The sequence below is a fragment of the Phytophthora infestans genome, genomic scaffold, assembly GCF_000142945.1.
Source record: "Phytophthora infestans T30-4 supercont1.56 genomic scaffold, whole genome shotgun sequence".
Taxonomy (NCBI): Eukaryota; Oomycota; class Peronosporomycetes; order Peronosporales; family Peronosporaceae; genus Phytophthora; species Phytophthora infestans.
In genome coordinates, this window is record NW_003303703.1 from 573,534 (window position 1) to 590,991 (window position 17,458).

Consider the following 17,458-nt stretch of genomic DNA (forward strand, 5'->3'; position numbering starts at 1 on the left):
CCCACCGAGACTGTTACATGGCCTCCCGTTGTTCAGACTACCTGAGCCACCCGTAACGGACACCCCTGAGACGACAACAGCACCTCCATCGTCCTCTGAGACAGTCACTTGGCCTCCCGTTGTTCAGACGACCGAGCCACCTGTGAAAACGGCCCCACCCTCCGAGACGGTCACCTGGCCCCCCGTAGTTCAGACTACCGAGCCACCCGTGAAAACCGCTCCGCCTTCCGAGACCGTCACCTGGCCTCCCGTTGTTCAGACGACAGCGCCCCCATCCTCCTCCGAGACGGTCACCTGGCCCCCTGTAGTTCAGACTACCGAGCCACCTGTCAAAACTGCCCCTCCCTCTGAGACTGTTACATGGCCTCCCGTTGTTCAGACTACCGAGCCACCCGTGAAAACCGCTCCGCCTTCCGAGACCGTCACCTGGCCTCCCGTTGTTCAGACTACCGAGCCACCTGTGAAAACTGCTCCGCCTTCCGAGACGGTCACCTGGCCCCCCGTAGTTCAGACGACAGCGCCTCCATCTTCCTCCGAGACGGTCACCTGGCCCCCTGTAGTTCAGACTACCGAGCCACCTGTCAAAACTGCCCCTCCCTCTGAGACGGTCACGTGGCCTCCTGTGGTTCAGACTACCGAGCCACCCGTGACGGACACTCCCGAGACGACAACAGCGCCTCCATCATCCTCCGAGACGGTCACGTGGCCTCCCGTTGTTCAGACGACTGAGCCACCCGTGAAAACGGCCCCACCCTCCGAGACTGTCACCTGGCCTCCCGTTGTTCAGACAACCGAGCCACCCGTGATTGATACTCCTGAGACCGTGACGGATGTGCCCACATACGAAACGCAGCCTCCAGTCTACACCCCGACACCGGACCAGGGCACTGAGGAAACCCCGGCCCAAACTCCATGCCCCGACACTGATGAGGTTTACACACCAATGCCGACTCCGGATGATGACAATGAAGAAACGCCAGCGACAGAGGCACCGTACGGCACGCCCGAGACGCCAACCGAAGAACCGGATGATGACACTGAAGAAACGCCAGCGACAGAGGCACCGTACGGCACGCCCGAGACGCCAACCCAAGAACCGGTAGATGACAACGAAGGAACTCCCGCGACAGAGGCACCGTACGGCACGGTGGAGCCACAAACTGAAGAACCGGTAGATGACAATGAAGGAACCCCAGCGGACACTGACGCTCCGGACTACGACTCGGATGCTCCAGGAACGGTGGTTGTTATTGACGAGGAACCCGACACCCAGGAAACCACGAGCCAGGAGCCCGAGACCACGTACCCAACCGGTCGCAGCCTTCGCCGCAACTAACGACGAAGTCGCCACCAGTACTTTGCTTCCATTTGAGGCATTTGAGTCGACGATCTCGGGAATTGCTGCTTCGTAGTGTTTCGTGTTTCCATTCATTCACAGCTGTTCTGTCGCCAGTAGACTTGACGCTATGCACGGGTAAATAAATACATACATATTCATTTCATGACTTTCGTTCAATCAAAACCATATTTTCTTGACAATAATTTTTGAACAATTTCACTTTTTTACAGTCGTGCTAACCTGCATGGTACGGCGCAGTTGATTGCTGTTCTACATCATCAACTACGGACGTACATACACCACTAACTGAAGACTCCGTCGCCGTCGAATAGGCCGCATCACGGAAATACGAGGCATCGTACATGAAAGCCTCGGACCCCCAATTCACTAGCTGTTGTGTCATGCGGAACTCGAACACGCTATTGTCCCGTGGTCTTCACCACTCGCCAGTGGAAAATCCTAGTAGTTACCGCCATCAGCACAATGAAGACCGCCTTGGTTTCGGTGCTCGCACAGTCATCTTTGCATTTCGTCGCGAGCTCTGTAGAAAGTGTAATAAATGCTAGATAAATGACTTGCGCTACTTGTGCATAATTCAACGCCATGAAGACAAGTACGTAAGCTTTGTAGTCTAGTTCGTGTAGCCGCTGACATGCGAGCAAACCAATGACCCCCGTGAGGATACCCACTATCGGAACGGAGTAAGCTTGCCATGCGAACCACGCACAACATGTCAGCGCGTACACCAGGATCATCCACCCACACAGCCACCGGACACACTCGACTGTCGTCATCCCCACGTCTGTATACATTGTTGCCAAGTGTCTGCAGATTCCGCCGCTGAACGGACTTTCACTTGCTTCCGACTGAAGACGCGTGCGCTGTCCCTCGCCATCGAACATCACTCCGCTATTACGCTCGCTGAAGAACTGACTGGGTTCGAGTCTTGCCGTGGCGAAAATACGTGGGAAATGATTGTCACGAGTGGGATTCGGTTGTTGCCGGACCGGGGTGATGCCAATCGGGCCGCGCGTGGAATCGCCAAAAGACGGAGTACACGTCTAGGTCGCAACGGTCTTGGCTCTCGGGTTGTAGCGGACTGGGAAGCAGGTTTCTGGGCTTGCAATGACTTGGTGACATTGCTTAAAGAGCTCACTGTTATTAATAATAAGAAGCTCGTTCTTGAGGGTATCCGTCGAGGTGTCGACAATTGCCAGTTTTGCTACACCGTGTGGATACACTCAAGCAATTTTCCTCCAATTAGAACCTACCGCCACCGCCGCGTAAAAAACGGACGAGATCAACTTTCCAGTTTTGCTCATTAATTTCTAAGCTGTGGAGTCCACCAAGCTAAAGCTAACGTTAGCAGAGAAGTCTGCCCTCGTGTCCGTTTTGCGCGGACATGACCAAGCTGGGAGCTTTAGCAAGTCGATTTCGGCCTATGTCCGATGGCGAGCTAGCATGTAAATCTGTAGCTTGAGTGCCAGGCAATTATTACCATAGTCCAAAAATAGGGGATGAAATATAATATTGACCCCATTTTATCCAGATTTCAGATTCAAGTTTTGTAAATATTTGGCAACAGGCTGTCCTCAAGGAGTGCTTGACATCTCTTCTAATCGAATTTCGTTTAAGACACCAAACAAGATGAAAAAATTCGTGCCACTTGGACAAAGGCCTAATTATGAGCTGAGCTCAAATAAAAAAACGCTGAGCTAAACTACAAAGGCTTTAGCATTTTCCGTGAAGTCGTTTAAAAAAAGATGCGTCATTAAAGCTTTCAATATAAAACAGATTTTTCGTGCGTAACTCGTTTTAAAAAAATGTAAGCATCAAATGCAGCAATATAAAACAGATAGACTCGCACTGCTTTTCGTTTCAATAATCGTTGAGCTATAGATCCGTTGAGCAGCTCACATTTGCTTTTAGGCAGGGCAGTTGAACAGTTCATGCGACTGTTCTATCATCATCCAAATTCTTTGTAAATCGCAGTATTGACAACAGGGAAAAGCTTCACCCGGCTAATAAAAGCACTTCGACACTAGAGACGAAAATAGCTAAAACACCGACGGAAGATTTAAAATACCGTCTCCATGGGAAGGTGTCGTTGGTGCGCTGGTATCATTGATCCCCCCCCATGCTTTATTCATTCCAAAAAACACTTCGAAGCAAGCACCAAGGCGACCACAACAACCAGAGACGACCTCGACGCTAACATGAAGATCATCACTCCATCAGCTTTCGCACTCGTCTGCCTCCTAGCAAATGTGTCGGCGCGAAACTTTACCGCTCCGACTGGTGGCACCAATAAGAACAACATCACGACGGCTGCCGTCTTCGACAGCAAGGGCGCCAACATGGAAGTCTGCCCCTCTGGTGATTGCGCCAACGGCAAATTCATGAAACTCTCGGTAGCCAGTCTTACCGAGCTGGACAAAGACGGAAAAGAGGTAGCAGCTGTCACCAAATTCAGCCCCAAAGACAGCGACTGGACTACTATTAAAGAGGAGACGATCAATGACGTCAATGCGTCTTCAACGACACTTGTGTCCTCGATCGAGGTTGGTAGCTCCAAGACTAAGGTGGAGTTCAACCTTACTGCAACAATCTTCCAAGGTGACGCTACTGTGACATACGGTAGTCAAAGTCTGACGGTGCCTGCTGGAGCGTTAAAGTTCACAGTGGACATGAACACTTGGCCGTTTGGCGACCCCGCCAACACGCTGACTCTTGCTGTCAAGCTGGATTCGAAGGGCCCCAAGGGCAAAGACATTGGCAAGCCAGAGAAGAAGCCAAAAGGTAGCAGTAAGGGCAATGTTACTGTCGAGCGCGTGGACCTGGGAGACTCTATGTTTATGGATGCACCCTCAATTGTCATTCTTGACGGTGTGGAGAAGAATGTGACCAACTCTTCCGTCGTCGTTGCAAATGCCGACACGTTGTTCGAGTGGGTTTTCCCACACTTCGCGAAGACGCTACACTACGACCCTGTACTTGGCGACGCAAGTACCTCGAACACAAGCACGAACACAAGCACGGACACGAGCACGAGCAGCAGCGGTAGCTCTTCCGAGTCTTCATCCGGGTCCTCGTCCTCGTCATCTGCTTCCAAGCTGTCTCTGTCGGGCCTTGCGGCTGCTGGCCTTACCGCACTCGCTTACAGTCTCTTCTAAGGATCAGATAACTACGATACTGGTACTGAAGCTCAATGAAGCTCAAAACTTCATTTGCAATTATCTACAGAACAATCTTAATTGAAAGCTCGCTTACCTTCATTTTAGCTTAACTTTGTGCCTACTTCAGCGACTTCTTCGACTAGCAATCTGTGGTGGTTAATATTTTCCCGGTAATTTCTTTTTATCGCGTGTTAACCCACGTGCGTGCGTGTGCGCCACGCCAATCCTGTCCATCAAAGCCTTTTTTTTCAAAGGCCGACTGAGCTCACGTCGCATACTGCTGTGGTGGACTTCAATACGGGCCCCCATATGACATTGTCAATTTGACTGTACAAAACAGTACATGTATTGGTCCGCCCGAGGTGTCACCGCATGGCATGCAGTTGCATGCGGCGCATGCAACTGTCATCTGACTGTAGCTTCGAGTATTTTGGTGTAGTCAATTCTCGATAATTGCTGGTAAGACAGACGACCACCTAACTGCGCTTTACTCGAAAAGCGTCTTCCGAATGCTTTCGCGCGCGTCTGATGTAATACCTGACCAATGATCAAGCCGTCTATGACCATGGAGCGCAATGCCTCCTCTACTCAGTGCCGCACTCTGCCCTCGCGGCTGCGTCGCGCCTGGCTCTAAACTCTCCGAGATTCCTTAGCGAAGTGGTTGCGATGGATGGCACTCTTTCCAGCGTTTCGCATAGCCCTGATATGTGTAAACAAGGCTGTCGCCTGCATGTTGTTGTCGATCCACAAACAACTCAGTGTGTGTGTACAGTTCCGCCTTGCCGAGCCTCGTACAGTAGACATCAAGAAGAAACAGTACTCATACTGAGTAAACACCGCCTGCTAATTTCTACAATGTACATGAGTGTCTACCAGACAGCACCACGTGGTGGACCGAGCTGACCTTGTTGAGCTTTTCCCACCACTGCTTTGGTGATCACGGCTTGACGACGGCTGACCCCGGCGGTACCACGAAGGTCCTGCCGCTATCACATCCGGCGGCATGTCCCAAGGCACCTTTATCTTCGGCTTAGGCGCTGCCTGCACACGCAGGGCTGCTTTTAACCTATAGCTTCGAGTCCAGGGCAATGCAGCGCGCCCCCGGCTTCTTGGTTATCCGATTCATTGCCACAGCATCCTGGCAAAAGTCTGTTTACCGGTGCTGACGAGAAACAAGGCAAACATATTGAAATTGGGAGGAGCATAAATCGAACCAACCAGCTGTTTTCATTGAGACGGGCCGAGGTGAATAATCTGCCTTGCAGCGACGCCAGTAGCGTTTTTAAGCATTTAAAGCCAAGATACACTCTTAATCACCACCAAAGACTTCTCGTAGCAATATTATGGCTCAGTTATTGTATTTCGCTTACAAAACGGTTCCAGATCAGACCTGAGCACAAGTGACCATCACTCGTCGTGTTAAAAATGAGCCGCTGATTAAATCGCCGTCTAAAATACATCCGATCGATTGGCTCAAAATAAAAGGTAGGTTAAAACTGTCACTTGTTTCAAGTTGAGAGCGGTCATACGTCCGCATTCCCACAACTAAATTGACCGTCAACCACGCAAGTCCATTACTCGACATGTCCGACCACGCGTCCGAACCCGACGCGGACGCCGGACTGCCACTGCGTCACCGTCTGTTCCCACGCGCGATGGCTTGGAACGTGCAGCGTCAAAGCGGGTCTCCCACTCCCGAACAGCTCATTTTGGCCGCCGCCCACGTGCTGGAGCAACAGCAGAGTCGCGTCGAAACTTTGGACGTCGCCCGCTCTTTTCCGCTTTTGCAAGCTGCCGTGGTGGACGGGAGCCTCCGGCTAGCGCTAGAGACCCGTAATGCACCTCCCAGACCTGTTACGACCCAAGATAATGAACGCGAACGACTATTTCGTGCCATGGGCAAATACTTGGACGGCACGACCGCCACACAGGCGTCTCCGGTCTACACACAACCGACATCACACTATTACCAGACTCCACCACCTCCTCTCCGCCCTCCATACGGTGGAATGCCGTCTCCAGATCGCATGACGGCCGAGCAACACGCTGCGTTCCAAGCCATGAAAATCTCCAGCTACGCCGACGAGGAGCAGAGGAGCTGGGCCTCACAGAGTCAAGTGCTTAATACGGGGCTGCGGACGCCACCTGCTGTGTCTCTTACACCACCAGGAGTCCACCAAATCAACCTTCGCTCACCTCCGAGTGCCACAAGTGGCAAAAAGAGGACGCGAGGGTCCACGCCCACAGCTTCCTCCTCCTCAGCTGTAGGTAGAGATGAGATCGCACCTTCACTAGCACGCGCCCTACTTACGGGTTGTGGTGCAAAGCAATGTTCCTTTGAAAGCTGCAAGAAAATTGCAGTAAGTAAAGGTCGATGCCGTGGCCATGGCGGTGGCCGTAGGTGTCAACAAACGGGCTGTACTAAGTGCGCACAGAGTCGCAGTCCGTTCTGCTGGGCACATGGCGGCGGCAAGCGCTGCGAGGCGCCAAATTGCCGTCGCAGTCGCAAGACTAAGAGGTTCTGTGTGGATCACGTCGAGATGGAGCTCGCCGTACCTCTAAAACCAGAAGCGGGCAAGACGTCCAAACCCACTTCCAAGTCAAAGTCTGCGACATCATCTTTCAGAGGTAAAACTTCTTCTAGCTCATACGCGAGCGCTGACTCGGACGATAGCGTCGGCAGACAGTCCACCATCTCCTGCGACAGTAGCTTCTCGTCCGTCTACAACAAAGAAAACACGCGCATGACTTCGGTTGACTTTCGTCAGCATCAGTACGCTGGCGAAGTTTCGGGCATTGGCGCGCCGTCTCTGCAGCTTCCCAGTCTAAACGAGGCGCTGCTTCGGACAGTGCCTGCGCAGTATTCGTCTGAAGCGCTGTGGGCGACACGAACGCCGTCGCCGCCAGCTCCCCCCTCGCAATATAAGAGTGGATATCGACCCTGGCCAGCAAATAATGACAAGTAAAAAATAATATTTGCATTTGTGTAGTATGTTTAGATTTTGTAACGGTTAACTGAATAATTTTTGCTAACATCGATGCCCAAAGGAACAGTGTTATTCATGTGTACGACCTTGAGGAAGAATGGGGAAAGTAGGAAGCGAGAGAGACGCAGCACTTAGAGCTTGACCTAAACTGGGCAGCAATTGCGGAGAAGACTGTCGGCGCATCTGATTAGGAGCTGGAACGAAGCGACTCCGACGTGTCCTCGGTACTCGAGAACTTTTACCGAACGGAGTGGGACGAAAGTCGTCTGTCTCGAGGTGCATGTGAGCAACGCAATAGTGTTTCGACCTCCGTGACCGCATACACGTGTCGACGTCACAGCGTTGGCCGCCGCCATGAGCCCAGCAGAACATGCTGCGACTTTGGGCACTTTTGGTGCATCCACCCGCGAAATGGCATCGACGACCTCCGCCATGTCCACGACAGAGTCCTCGACTGACGGACATCTTTGTGCAATCTGCGAACAAGCAACGTTTTTGGACATTGTGGCAGGAAGCTGACAGCGGAGTAGTCTGTGCGTAGCGCTCCAAAATAGATGGGCTTTGTTCGTTGGTCATCATTAATTCAATTGAAGTTGGGTGTACTTGTTTGTGAGCGCTTCCAATTGGAGATACAAAAATCACATGGTCTAGGTGTTCTTGCTGTGCCCAGGAGTGAGTGTTTGCTGCGGAAATAATGGCTGGTTCAAAGATCAACTCCTCGTTGAATACTTGTGCCGAAGACTCGGGGAACAACATGAAGCAACCGACTTGCTGTAGCTCTCTTGGATACGTGGTCTTTTGTAGACGTTGAGGTTGGTCCATGATGCAGAGAGCAGTGTTCGGAAGACTCCAGATCTCTCTGGAGACTGTCAAGTTGGTGGCAAGTCGACGAGTGTCTCAGAGGCTAACCGATGCCCAGTGTTGGCTTCGAACCGCCTCTGCTAACGAACTGTTAGCACTAGCATCACAATAATAGTTTTGAGAATGGGCAGCTCCACCACCATCGTCGTTTTGCGTCCGTTATAAACGTGAGGTCTCATGAAGTGATGGCTTGAACACGTGAGGCCGTTGCCACTATTTTTTATTAATTAAAATTATCTAGAAACGGCATTTGGACTCTGCCCTGTATCATACGTCGGAAACGCTCGAGAAGTTTAGTCGCACTCATTTCACTCCAAATGTTCTCAATTCTTCGTGATAGCATAGCTGAAAGAGCTATGAAAATCCGTCCTAACAATAGGGAGCCAACCGCTAGTTATCTGGTGGCACCTATGGCTTGTGATTTATCTGCAGCGACAGTCTTAGTGCTTGTTTTGTCCGACACGAGCATCAAACGTCCGTTGAGTCAGACAGGAGCGCAACACCGTTCCGAATCCTATGATCGAATTCCGATCATAAGATAGTCCACTTCACCAGCATCCTTGAAACGCTGCATACCTTACGTCCCGATAACGCGGAGCAGTAGTACCTAAGTATTTCGAGTGTACCTATCCAGTAAAAAAATAATTAACAACATTTTGTTTAAAAAAGTGTATCCCACAGTGGGATACACACGTGGGATTCCCACTCGAGAAAACATTTGACAAAAATAGAAGGGCACAGTAAAACACCTCGAAAATCTTTATAGAATAATGTTGTTTGGACTTTGTACTGACCAAATGGATGCCGAATCGTCCGACATATACTGCGAGGAAGATCTTCTGCGTGACGGATGCAGCAAATGTTGCATCGCCGCAGCAATGTCCGCAGCCGTAGGGCGGTCTCTTGGGTCCCTCTGCAAACAGGCATCAGCTATCGCCAAGATCTCTTCGGGACAATTCGCTGAAAACTCGGGTCGGATGTGTCCTGCAGCGACGCGAGCTACAATCTCTGCTTCTTGGATTTTACCTCGTGGTTCATTCGGATAATTGTCGTTCCAATACGGATAGTCGTCCGTGTCGATCTCGGACAAAACCACTCCAAACGAGAAAATATCCGCACGCTCGTCATAGTCTTGTCCACACAAAACCTCAGGCGCTATCCAAAAAGAAGTCCCCACTCCAGCAGTCATGTGCGTCTCGATAGCATACCGCACTCGGGATATTCCGAAATCGCTCAATTTTGCTTCCAGGTACAAGTTGAGCAACACATTTTTGGATTTTAGATCACGATGAATCACTTTTGGACGTTGACAATGCAAATACGCGAGAGCCTCAGCACAATAGGCGCCTTGTGTGTTTCCCAGGAGAGAGGAGTCCCCCGCTCCTTAAAAGTATAAAAAACTTCTCGGAGGTCCCCTTTATTCATATACTCGGTTACAGCAGACAAGTGTCGTATATCATCCCACGCTACTCCGATAAACTCGACGATTCTCGGATGATACAGCACCGCCATCAGTATGATTTCTTTTAGAAACGTTTCTATCTCGGACACCTCTCCACTGCGATCTGGCCGAATCTTTTTTATGGCAACTCGACGGCCTCTGTATTCCCCCGTGAATACCAGTCCGAATCCTCCTTTACTGATACATTTGCCAAGTCTCAGATGTTTATACTCGATCCGGTTCGTCACAATAACTGGGTCATTCAGGAGAACGCGGTCCACGTCACGACTCGTTTCCTCCGAGTAAGATGTACCGGTCGAGTTAACCTTTGAAGACGAGGACAAATGCTCGAGATCACGTCGATGAGAGCATTTCATCCATACAAGAATGATAAAGAGAACAAGCATCACAGCTCCTGCAGTTATACGAGCACTTTGGAATTACTCGAAGAACCTAAAAAAAAAAAATTAATTGAAAACTCACAAAAATTAACTAAACAACATACCTTTGGTTTCGACAGCATCGTTAAGTACGCAAAATTTCACTTCATGCGCAGAATTCCACATTCCGCTCGAGCATGTTGCTGACTCGTCTGGCTGGTCGGACTCGTACGCTCGCAGCGCTGATATAAAGTTGAAGACCGAGGCGGTGACGTTAAAATCGGTAAAGTTGTTGTTCCGAATATAGCTGTTCATCAAAAAGAAAATAATAAAATCGGTCAATCAAAACATTAAGTAATTTTGGGTACCATACAGCTCACTGAGATCGTCAAGGTTGAAGACGACGGAGGGAAAGCTCGTCAATTGATTACCTGTCAGATTTCTGCCAATAAACATTGTTAGAATATAATGCAATACGAACAAAGTAGCAGTACTCACAGAATCTGAACAGCACAGAATTGAGTCGTACAAGTCTTGCTGATGGTGTTGCCTGCGTACGGTTTAGCAAGATTGTTGTCGGAAAAATCTCTAGGTGCACAGACAATCAGAAGTTAGCTTAATAAAAACACCTCTTATCTCATCACGTACAGATACTTCACAGTTTTTAATCCTTGGAAGAAATCGAACCCGAACGTCTCTAGGCCGCAATTGCGCATAGTTCTGCACAATAAATACGTGAGTCGTTGTTCTCCATATTATATCCAGCATTGTTCCACTCTACATTTACAGGTTGAGAGTAGTAGGCGGGAAGAAGTATCCAGTATTCATCACAATGGCTGACATGTCGATGTTCTCGAGACGTCTACGATACAGAAAATCTGTAAGTTCTGACAGATACAGCTGAAAAATCTCCGCACTGTTTAGCGTACACTGCGGTTATAGAGCTCGCGACACTGGTATCCTCTCCATTGACAGCGACAGGAATATTCGATCCCGGTAGAGCGATATCTTGTGGTACGAATGAAATAGACTGAAGTTTATCGCCTACTCCTGTAATTAATCTGTAGCCATAGATAACACACAAACTCTTTAGTAAATATCCAGGTTTTAAGTCGCAACATTAATGAAAACGTACAGAGACATCACAGTGAGCGGTACCAAAAGTGTCCGAATAGCGTCAACAGGCAGCACATTCGTGTCCTTCATGCTAAGCGGATACTCGCTCTCCGTTGTTCTTTCCGTCACGAAAAACTCCCATGACGCGGTGTTATTATAGCTCGTCAGACACGTACACGACGCGTTCAACGCTGTGAAGATACCGGGACACCCGTTGTTCGGTAACGCTTCAGGTGTCCGTCGCTGCAATGACGGTACACCCTCCCCACAGATAAAACCACTAGCCGAGATATTCGAGAGCCTGGAGTTCACACCGACAGCCAAGTACGTGATGTTGGCGGCTAAGTTGGCTTGGAACCAGTCTTGAGCCAGCGTCTCCGCTTTCGTCGTCACTCCAGCATCATTGTCCGAGGAGGACGAACCATGCGCAGCACCTGTCGATAGCAGCAGCGAGAGCCATACGCACCAGTTAATCGCTGACTGTCAATTGATCTTTTACCGAGCGTTCAGATTTCAGTCTGATTGGACTAAGGGCGGCAGGTACATGTAACCAGAGAGCGTTTTAGTCACTGGACGGAAAATATAGAGATCCTCCTCTGGCTTTCCGCTCAAAGTGCGGATACCAAACATGTTGTGCTACTGTCTTGCTGTTGGGTACGGCGACTGTCAACGTCAGTTCAGTCCGACACGAGTTCATGGAAGCGTTTACTGATACATTTTCTATTGGTTTGTCTAGCTTACAGTCCAGTTCAAACCTGACGCGAAGGACGGTGACGAATCCGACGAACTTGGCTGTAGGCTCGAGCGTAAAAATTGTTGGAGGGTTTCGACGACGGCCGTGGCAGTCGGACGGTCGTCGGGGTTCTCCTGTAAGCAACTCTCTGCCAGCAACATGATGCCGGCCGGACAGTTCGTCGAGAAGTGTGGACGTTTATTACCCGTCGCCACCTGTCGTAGGATGTCTGCTTCCTGTAGTTTACCGCGAGGACCATCACGGTTCGCATCGTTCCAGAACGGGTAGTCGTCGGTATCAATCTCGGATAATACCACACCGAACGAGTAGATGTCGGCCTGTTCGTTGTAGTCTCGTCCTAGTAAAACCTCGGGTGCGATCCAGAAGGACGTACCGATCCCTGCAGTCATGGGGTGCGTCTGTACCGTGTACTGCGTTCGAGAGACGCCAAAGTCCGTCAGCTTGGCTTCCAGATGCATGTTAAGTAGTACGTTCTTGGACTTCAAGTCCCGGTGGATCACCTTTGGATTGTGAGAGTGCAAGTGCTGCATCGCCTCAGCTATGTGCAGTGAGATCGTGGTCTTGTGGTTCCTCCAGGATAACCGAGCCCCTTGACGTTTGCAGCTACGCAACACATGCCTCAAGTCTCCACTCTCCATGAACTCTGTCACCGCGGAAATGTGCTTCAAATTATCCCATGCCACGCCAATAAACTCGACTATACGTGGATGATGAAGCTCCGCCATGAGGATAATCTCTTTAAGAAACGCCTTGACGTCTTTGGGGTCTTGACTGCGGTCAGGACGGATCTTTTTTACGGCAACTTGACGACCTCTATACTCGCCCACAAACACCAAACCGAAGCCACCTTTACTTAGACATTTGTCCAGCTTGATGTCCTTGTAGTTGATACGATTGGTCACTATGATCGGGTCTTCGAGCAGCGCTTCAGTGGTGCTATTATCAGATATCGGGATGTTGACAGTCTCGTTCCCACTTCTGGCGAGATAGTAACTTGATGGTGACGATACTAAAGACGCCGATTGAGCGCGACGACGCGCACGCGATCGTTGCCAGAGTAACAAGATGACAAGAGTCACAATCAAACACCCACCGATGACCCCAACATACATTATGCAGTGGGTACACGTGCCGGAACTTGACTCTATAAAAACGGATTGTTAGATCGGAGGTGGGAAAATCTAATGGATGAAATTATCCATACCTGACGTCACGATGGTGCTGTTGGCTACACAGAACTTAGAGCTGTGTACTGTCTGCCATGTTCCACTAAGACATAGTGCGGACTTATCGGGGAGATCGGACTCGAAAGCTGTCAGACGCTTGATGGCATTGAACGTTGCGTTGCTGACGTTGAAATCCGTGATATCGTTGTGGGCGATATATCTGACAGGTGAACAGGTTAGAAACTTACACAATTAACTTAAAACCAATATGGTATACTCTTACAGTTCTTGTAGATTGTCGATGTTAAGGACAACCGACGGAAATGCAGTCAGGCTGTTATTCGTGAGGTTACTGGAGAATTGTTTTTAGAAAAATATTGCGGAGAAAAAAGGCACAAGAGCAGCAACTTACAGGGTTTCTATAGCGCAAAACTGGTTCGAGCATGAGCTCTGAATGGTCGAGCCAGCGTAAGGAACCGTTAAGGAATTCGAAGACAGATCCCTGTACCACGACAGCAGTTTAAATAGGTCAGCATCAGCTCTTCACCGATTCGTTTTGAAAGGATATTTCAACGTACAAATGCTGCAAAGTGGTCACTCCGTCGAAGAAGTGGAAGCCGAAGCCGAACAAGTTACAGTTTCGAAGCGTGCTAGAGCATATTAATCCATAAGTATACTCGTAGATCAATGCAATTTAAGTAAAGATTACGTACAGGTTGGTTGTCGTAGGTGGAAGGAACGAAGACGCCGAGAGCGTGATGGAGAACATATTGATGTTGGTGATTTCCCTGCAGCCAGAGTATTAGTATACAGGCCAATGCAAACATGCAAACATAGCTCGTACACTGTAGAGATGGAGATTGTGCCGCTGATACTGGTAGCAATTGGCAAAATAGTCCCCGGTATGCGTCGATCCTCCGGCGTGAATTGAATATCCTGAGGCACGTTTCTGTCACCGATGATGCGCCTATATAAGACATCAGTGTCTACAGTACATCATACCATGAGGCAGCGTACTTACAGTGTCTTTAGCGTCGACGGGACCAGCATCGTCCTAATAGTGTCGATTGGTAGAATATCTGTCGACCTGAGCGTTGGCGGATATTCACTGTCATTACTCCGCTTAACGACGTGAAATTCCCACGTTTCGGAGTCGTTGTAGCCATTCTCCAAACACGTGCACGACGCGTCTATCGCTGTATAAATGCCCGGACAACCGAAGTTTGGTAGCTCGCCATCGGAACGTCGCTGAAGTGACGGTGCGCCGTTGCAGATAGTGTCGGTGCTAGACAAATTTTTCAAGTCGGAGCCCACTCCAACAGCCAATTGAGTCTCATTATCGCACACATTAGCGGTGAACCATTCCTGAGCCAGCTCTTGGGCGACCGATGTTGCAGGAATGATACCTACTTCTGAGCCCGCAAAAGACCCCGACGAGGAAGAATTCGTTGATAGTGACCCTGTTGCCTCCTGCGCCAGCGCTTCATAGATAAACGATACGATAGCAACCACTGCAAGCATACTACATCGTCTCGGTGTGAGCGCCATCGTGTCGAGTTCCCTACTGTTGGCCAACAACAGTGGGCGGCGCAGGGATACGGCTCTGCCGTTTACATGGCGATAGAGAGTGCAATGTGAGCCTGATAAACGAAATGGCTTATTATACTTCCGTCGTGGCGGATGTTGTGCAAACCAGAGAGGTTTTCCTGTGTATGTAGAGGCTGCTCTTATCCCCAAGCCTCAATAGCGTACCTAGTCACACCCGACCTGCTGGTGAACAGCGACAGTCGAGAATCTATTCGTACACATACTTCCACGTCAGCCAGAAATACAGCAATACATGTATTAACCCTTTCGCGAGGAGCACATATAAGCCCATTTTTTCTATACTATACAGGTCAAGTCAATAAGAGCTAAATTCGCCCTTTAGGGTATTGGTAAAGACGGGGATGGTGTGCAAATCAAGCTTGATGCAGTTTGATGTGGTGTATTTTGCCCTAAAAGGGCGAATTTTGCGCCCTTTAAGGTAGCATTATGATTGGCTAATAAGTGAACACTCAGACAACTCGAGGTCGATTCTATTATGATTGGTCAAAACAATTCGGTACAGCGTACCACCGCTGAAATAGAACGGCGAAACTTACGAAGATATTCGCGCTACTGACCGTTTTCTGGATGATGACTTGTCAAAGGATTATGCCCACGCTGCTGCAGCTTCCGAAGGTCGCGCCATTATGTAGTATTGTGGTGTTGACCGGCGAGATCATGCCGCTGGTTTCCCGCGATAACATGTAAGCCGCTATACGTTTGTGGGTGCTTTTGAAGATGCTGTTTCAAGCGTCACCTTTAGTTTTGAAGCTATAGGTGCTCAAGGTTCCGATTTGAGCGTGTAGAACACTAGGTTGCATATGTGTCTTTTCCAGTATGGCCGGCGATGGTGTAACTACAACGCGGTGCAGTGGTGCATAAATCTTATGCTTTGTATTTGAATGTGGCATTTTGTATACTAGAATTGCCGCGCAAACTTGGCGCCCAAATTATGGAGCTACCCCAAAAATTTATTGTTTCTTTGTTTGAATGTATATAAAAAAACAAGTCGTGATGGAATATATGTATTTATGTACCCTTATACTCTCCACGAATAGGCGACGCGTATCAGCCGTCCATCCGTCCCCGCCCTCATTTGTAAATCAAGCAGAAAATGTCGGAAGTGCCGCGTGGCCAGAAGCGCAGGCATGAAGGCACTGATATGGCAAGGAAGCGTCGACGCGTGCGTACCGGTAGCGAGGAGGCACCTGATGAGACAGCGAGCAGCCTCGGGGGCGTTGCTGTGTTCAACAGCGAGTGGCGAGTGTTGGCAAAGGCCGGGTGGACGTCCAAGCAGCCTTCTACCAAGTCTTTGGACACACGCTACAAATACATTCGGCCTGGAAGGCGACACGACGGCGAAGAGGGGACTGACTACCTAATTGGAGAAATGGCCGTCCTAAGGTACATTGCGAAGACGCGCCTCCTCGAAGTCGGTGCTGAAGAAGGTATTGAAGGCGGAGGCCGAACTGAGGGGTGCTGAAGACGCCGTGGACTAATTGTGTTTTGTTTTGCTTTTGATATAGGCACCGGCGCTGCCAACGACGATGAAAGAGGCGAGTGCGGCGATCTTGGAGCAGGTGCAGCTCCCGGTGAGGCGGCAGCGGTCGGGCCGTGCCGCCGATATGGGTGCTGGTGTTTCCGGCAGCCGGCGCCGGGTGCCGCGCGTGGAGCGAGAGGAGGGGCGTGGAGCTCGGAAGAGGGCGTGGCACTTCACGAGAAGTGAGCGGCGGAAAGCGCTGAAGGTGTAGGTTAGGCTGTGACGGTGGTGCGGTTCTAGTTACTAACTGTGTGCATTGTTGTTGGTGCAAGGTGGAACGTTTGGCGATGCTGCGATGGCTGATGTCTGCCGTGCTGGTGCTATGGGTGCTGACGTTCTAGCAGCCGGCGCAGGTGCCGCGCGTAGAGCGAGAGGAGGGCGTGGAGCTCGGAGAGGGCGTGGCACCTCACGAGCAGCGAGCGGCGGAAGCGCTGAAGGTGTGGGTTAGGCAGTGACGGTGGTGCGGTTCTAGTTACTAACTGTGTGCATTGTTGTTGGTGCAGGTGGAACTTTTGGCGATGATGCGATGGCTCATGTCGGCCGTGCCGGTGCCGCGCGTGGAGTGGGAGGAGGGCCTGGAGCCCGGGGAGGGCGTGGAACCCGCGGCGGTCGTGGAACCCGAGGAAGAGGTGGAACTCGAGGATGGCGCGGAGCTAAAGGAGGGCGTGGAGGCCCTCGAGCCACGAACGCTGCCAGCACTGAAGGTGGCGGCAGTGCAGTTGGTGTTGTCGACTTAGCCGTCAGAGCCGGGCATGTAACGCTAGCAGTGCGAGAAGGACTTGGTGCACAAGGAGGGCATGGGGGCCGAGGAGCTCTTGAAGTTCCGCGAATCACTAGCGGCCCAATATCCGAAGGTGTGTTTATGAGTTTGGTATTGGTTTTAACCACAACGTAACAATCTGTTTGTTGGTACTGCAGACGCACGGGGCCGTGATGTTGGTGGAACTACGGTGCAGACAGTCAGTACTGGTCGCGAGATCCAAGGCCAAATTGCTGTAGGCCTAGAATCACCACAACCAGGGCGCGCAGCACCAACTGAGACAGCAACTCCTACACGTACGCCTCCCGTCATGCTGCAGGATGTCTACGTGGACAAGCTAGTTGCATTTTC

The 17,458-nt window shown here is 50.4% G+C and overlaps 7 protein-coding genes across 7 annotated transcripts in view; 3 read left to right on the top strand and 4 right to left on the bottom strand.

The window, feature by feature from the left end:
• Window positions 1–1,505, top strand: part of PITG_17826 (uncharacterized protein) — a gene marked incomplete at both ends in the record, with an annotated part of 2,000 nt that extends 495 nt beyond the window's left edge. Inside the window, one exon of the mRNA XM_002896614.1 lies at window positions 81–1,505. Within this exon, the coding sequence (XP_002896660.1) occupies window positions 81–1,336 (1,256 nt within the window). The remainder of the gene's footprint in view (window positions 1–80) is intronic.
• Window positions 1,506–1,775: 270 nt separating this feature from the next.
• PITG_17827 (uncharacterized protein) lies at window positions 1,776–2,569 on the bottom strand (the record flags this gene model as incomplete). The annotated part of the gene is made up of 2 exons (XM_002896615.1): window positions 1,776–1,781; window positions 1,822–2,569. 2 exons carry the CDS (start codon window positions 2,149–2,151, stop codon window positions 1,776–1,778), a joined length of 336 nt encoding a protein of 111 aa, XP_002896661.1.
• Window positions 2,570–3,555: 986 nt separating this feature from the next.
• PITG_17828 (putative GPI-anchored serine-threonine rich hypothetical protein) lies at window positions 3,556–4,512 on the top strand (the record flags this gene model as incomplete). The annotated part of the gene is made up of 1 exon (XM_002896616.1): window positions 3,556–4,512. One exon carries the CDS (start codon window positions 3,556–3,558, stop codon window positions 4,510–4,512), a length of 957 nt encoding a protein of 318 aa, XP_002896662.1.
• Window positions 4,513–6,098: 1,586 nt separating this feature from the next.
• PITG_17829 (uncharacterized protein) lies at window positions 6,099–7,481 on the top strand (the record flags this gene model as incomplete). Its single annotated transcript, XM_002896617.1, has 1 exon — window positions 6,099–7,481. One exon carries the CDS (start codon window positions 6,099–6,101, stop codon window positions 7,479–7,481), a length of 1,383 nt encoding a protein of 460 aa, XP_002896663.1.
• Window positions 7,482–7,571: 90 nt separating this feature from the next.
• On the bottom strand, window positions 7,572–8,078 carry PITG_17830 (uncharacterized protein; the record flags this gene model as incomplete). The annotated part of the gene is made up of 1 exon (XM_002896618.1): window positions 7,572–8,078. One exon carries the CDS (start codon window positions 8,076–8,078, stop codon window positions 7,572–7,574), a length of 507 nt encoding a protein of 168 aa, XP_002896664.1.
• A 1,019-nt stretch (window positions 8,079–9,097) lies between these two features.
• On the bottom strand, window positions 9,098–11,027 carry PITG_17831 (protein kinase, putative; the record flags this gene model as incomplete). Its single annotated transcript, XM_002896619.1, has 7 exons — window positions 9,098–9,693; window positions 9,765–10,219; window positions 10,310–10,491; window positions 10,558–10,626; window positions 10,683–10,772; window positions 10,833–10,904; window positions 10,972–11,027. 7 exons carry the CDS (start codon window positions 11,025–11,027, stop codon window positions 9,124–9,126), a joined length of 1,494 nt encoding a protein of 497 aa, XP_002896665.1.
• Window positions 11,028–12,032: 1,005 nt separating this feature from the next.
• Window positions 12,033–14,768, bottom strand: PITG_17832 (protein kinase, putative; the record flags this gene model as incomplete). Its single annotated transcript, XM_002896620.1, has 8 exons — window positions 12,033–13,198; window positions 13,259–13,440; window positions 13,504–13,572; window positions 13,633–13,722; window positions 13,799–13,870; window positions 13,934–14,008; window positions 14,065–14,187; window positions 14,242–14,768. The coding sequence occupies 8 exons, from the start codon at window positions 14,766–14,768 to the stop codon at window positions 12,033–12,035; spliced, it is 2,304 nt and encodes a 767-aa protein (XP_002896666.1).
• Between the last annotated feature and the right edge of the window lie 2,690 nt (window positions 14,769–17,458).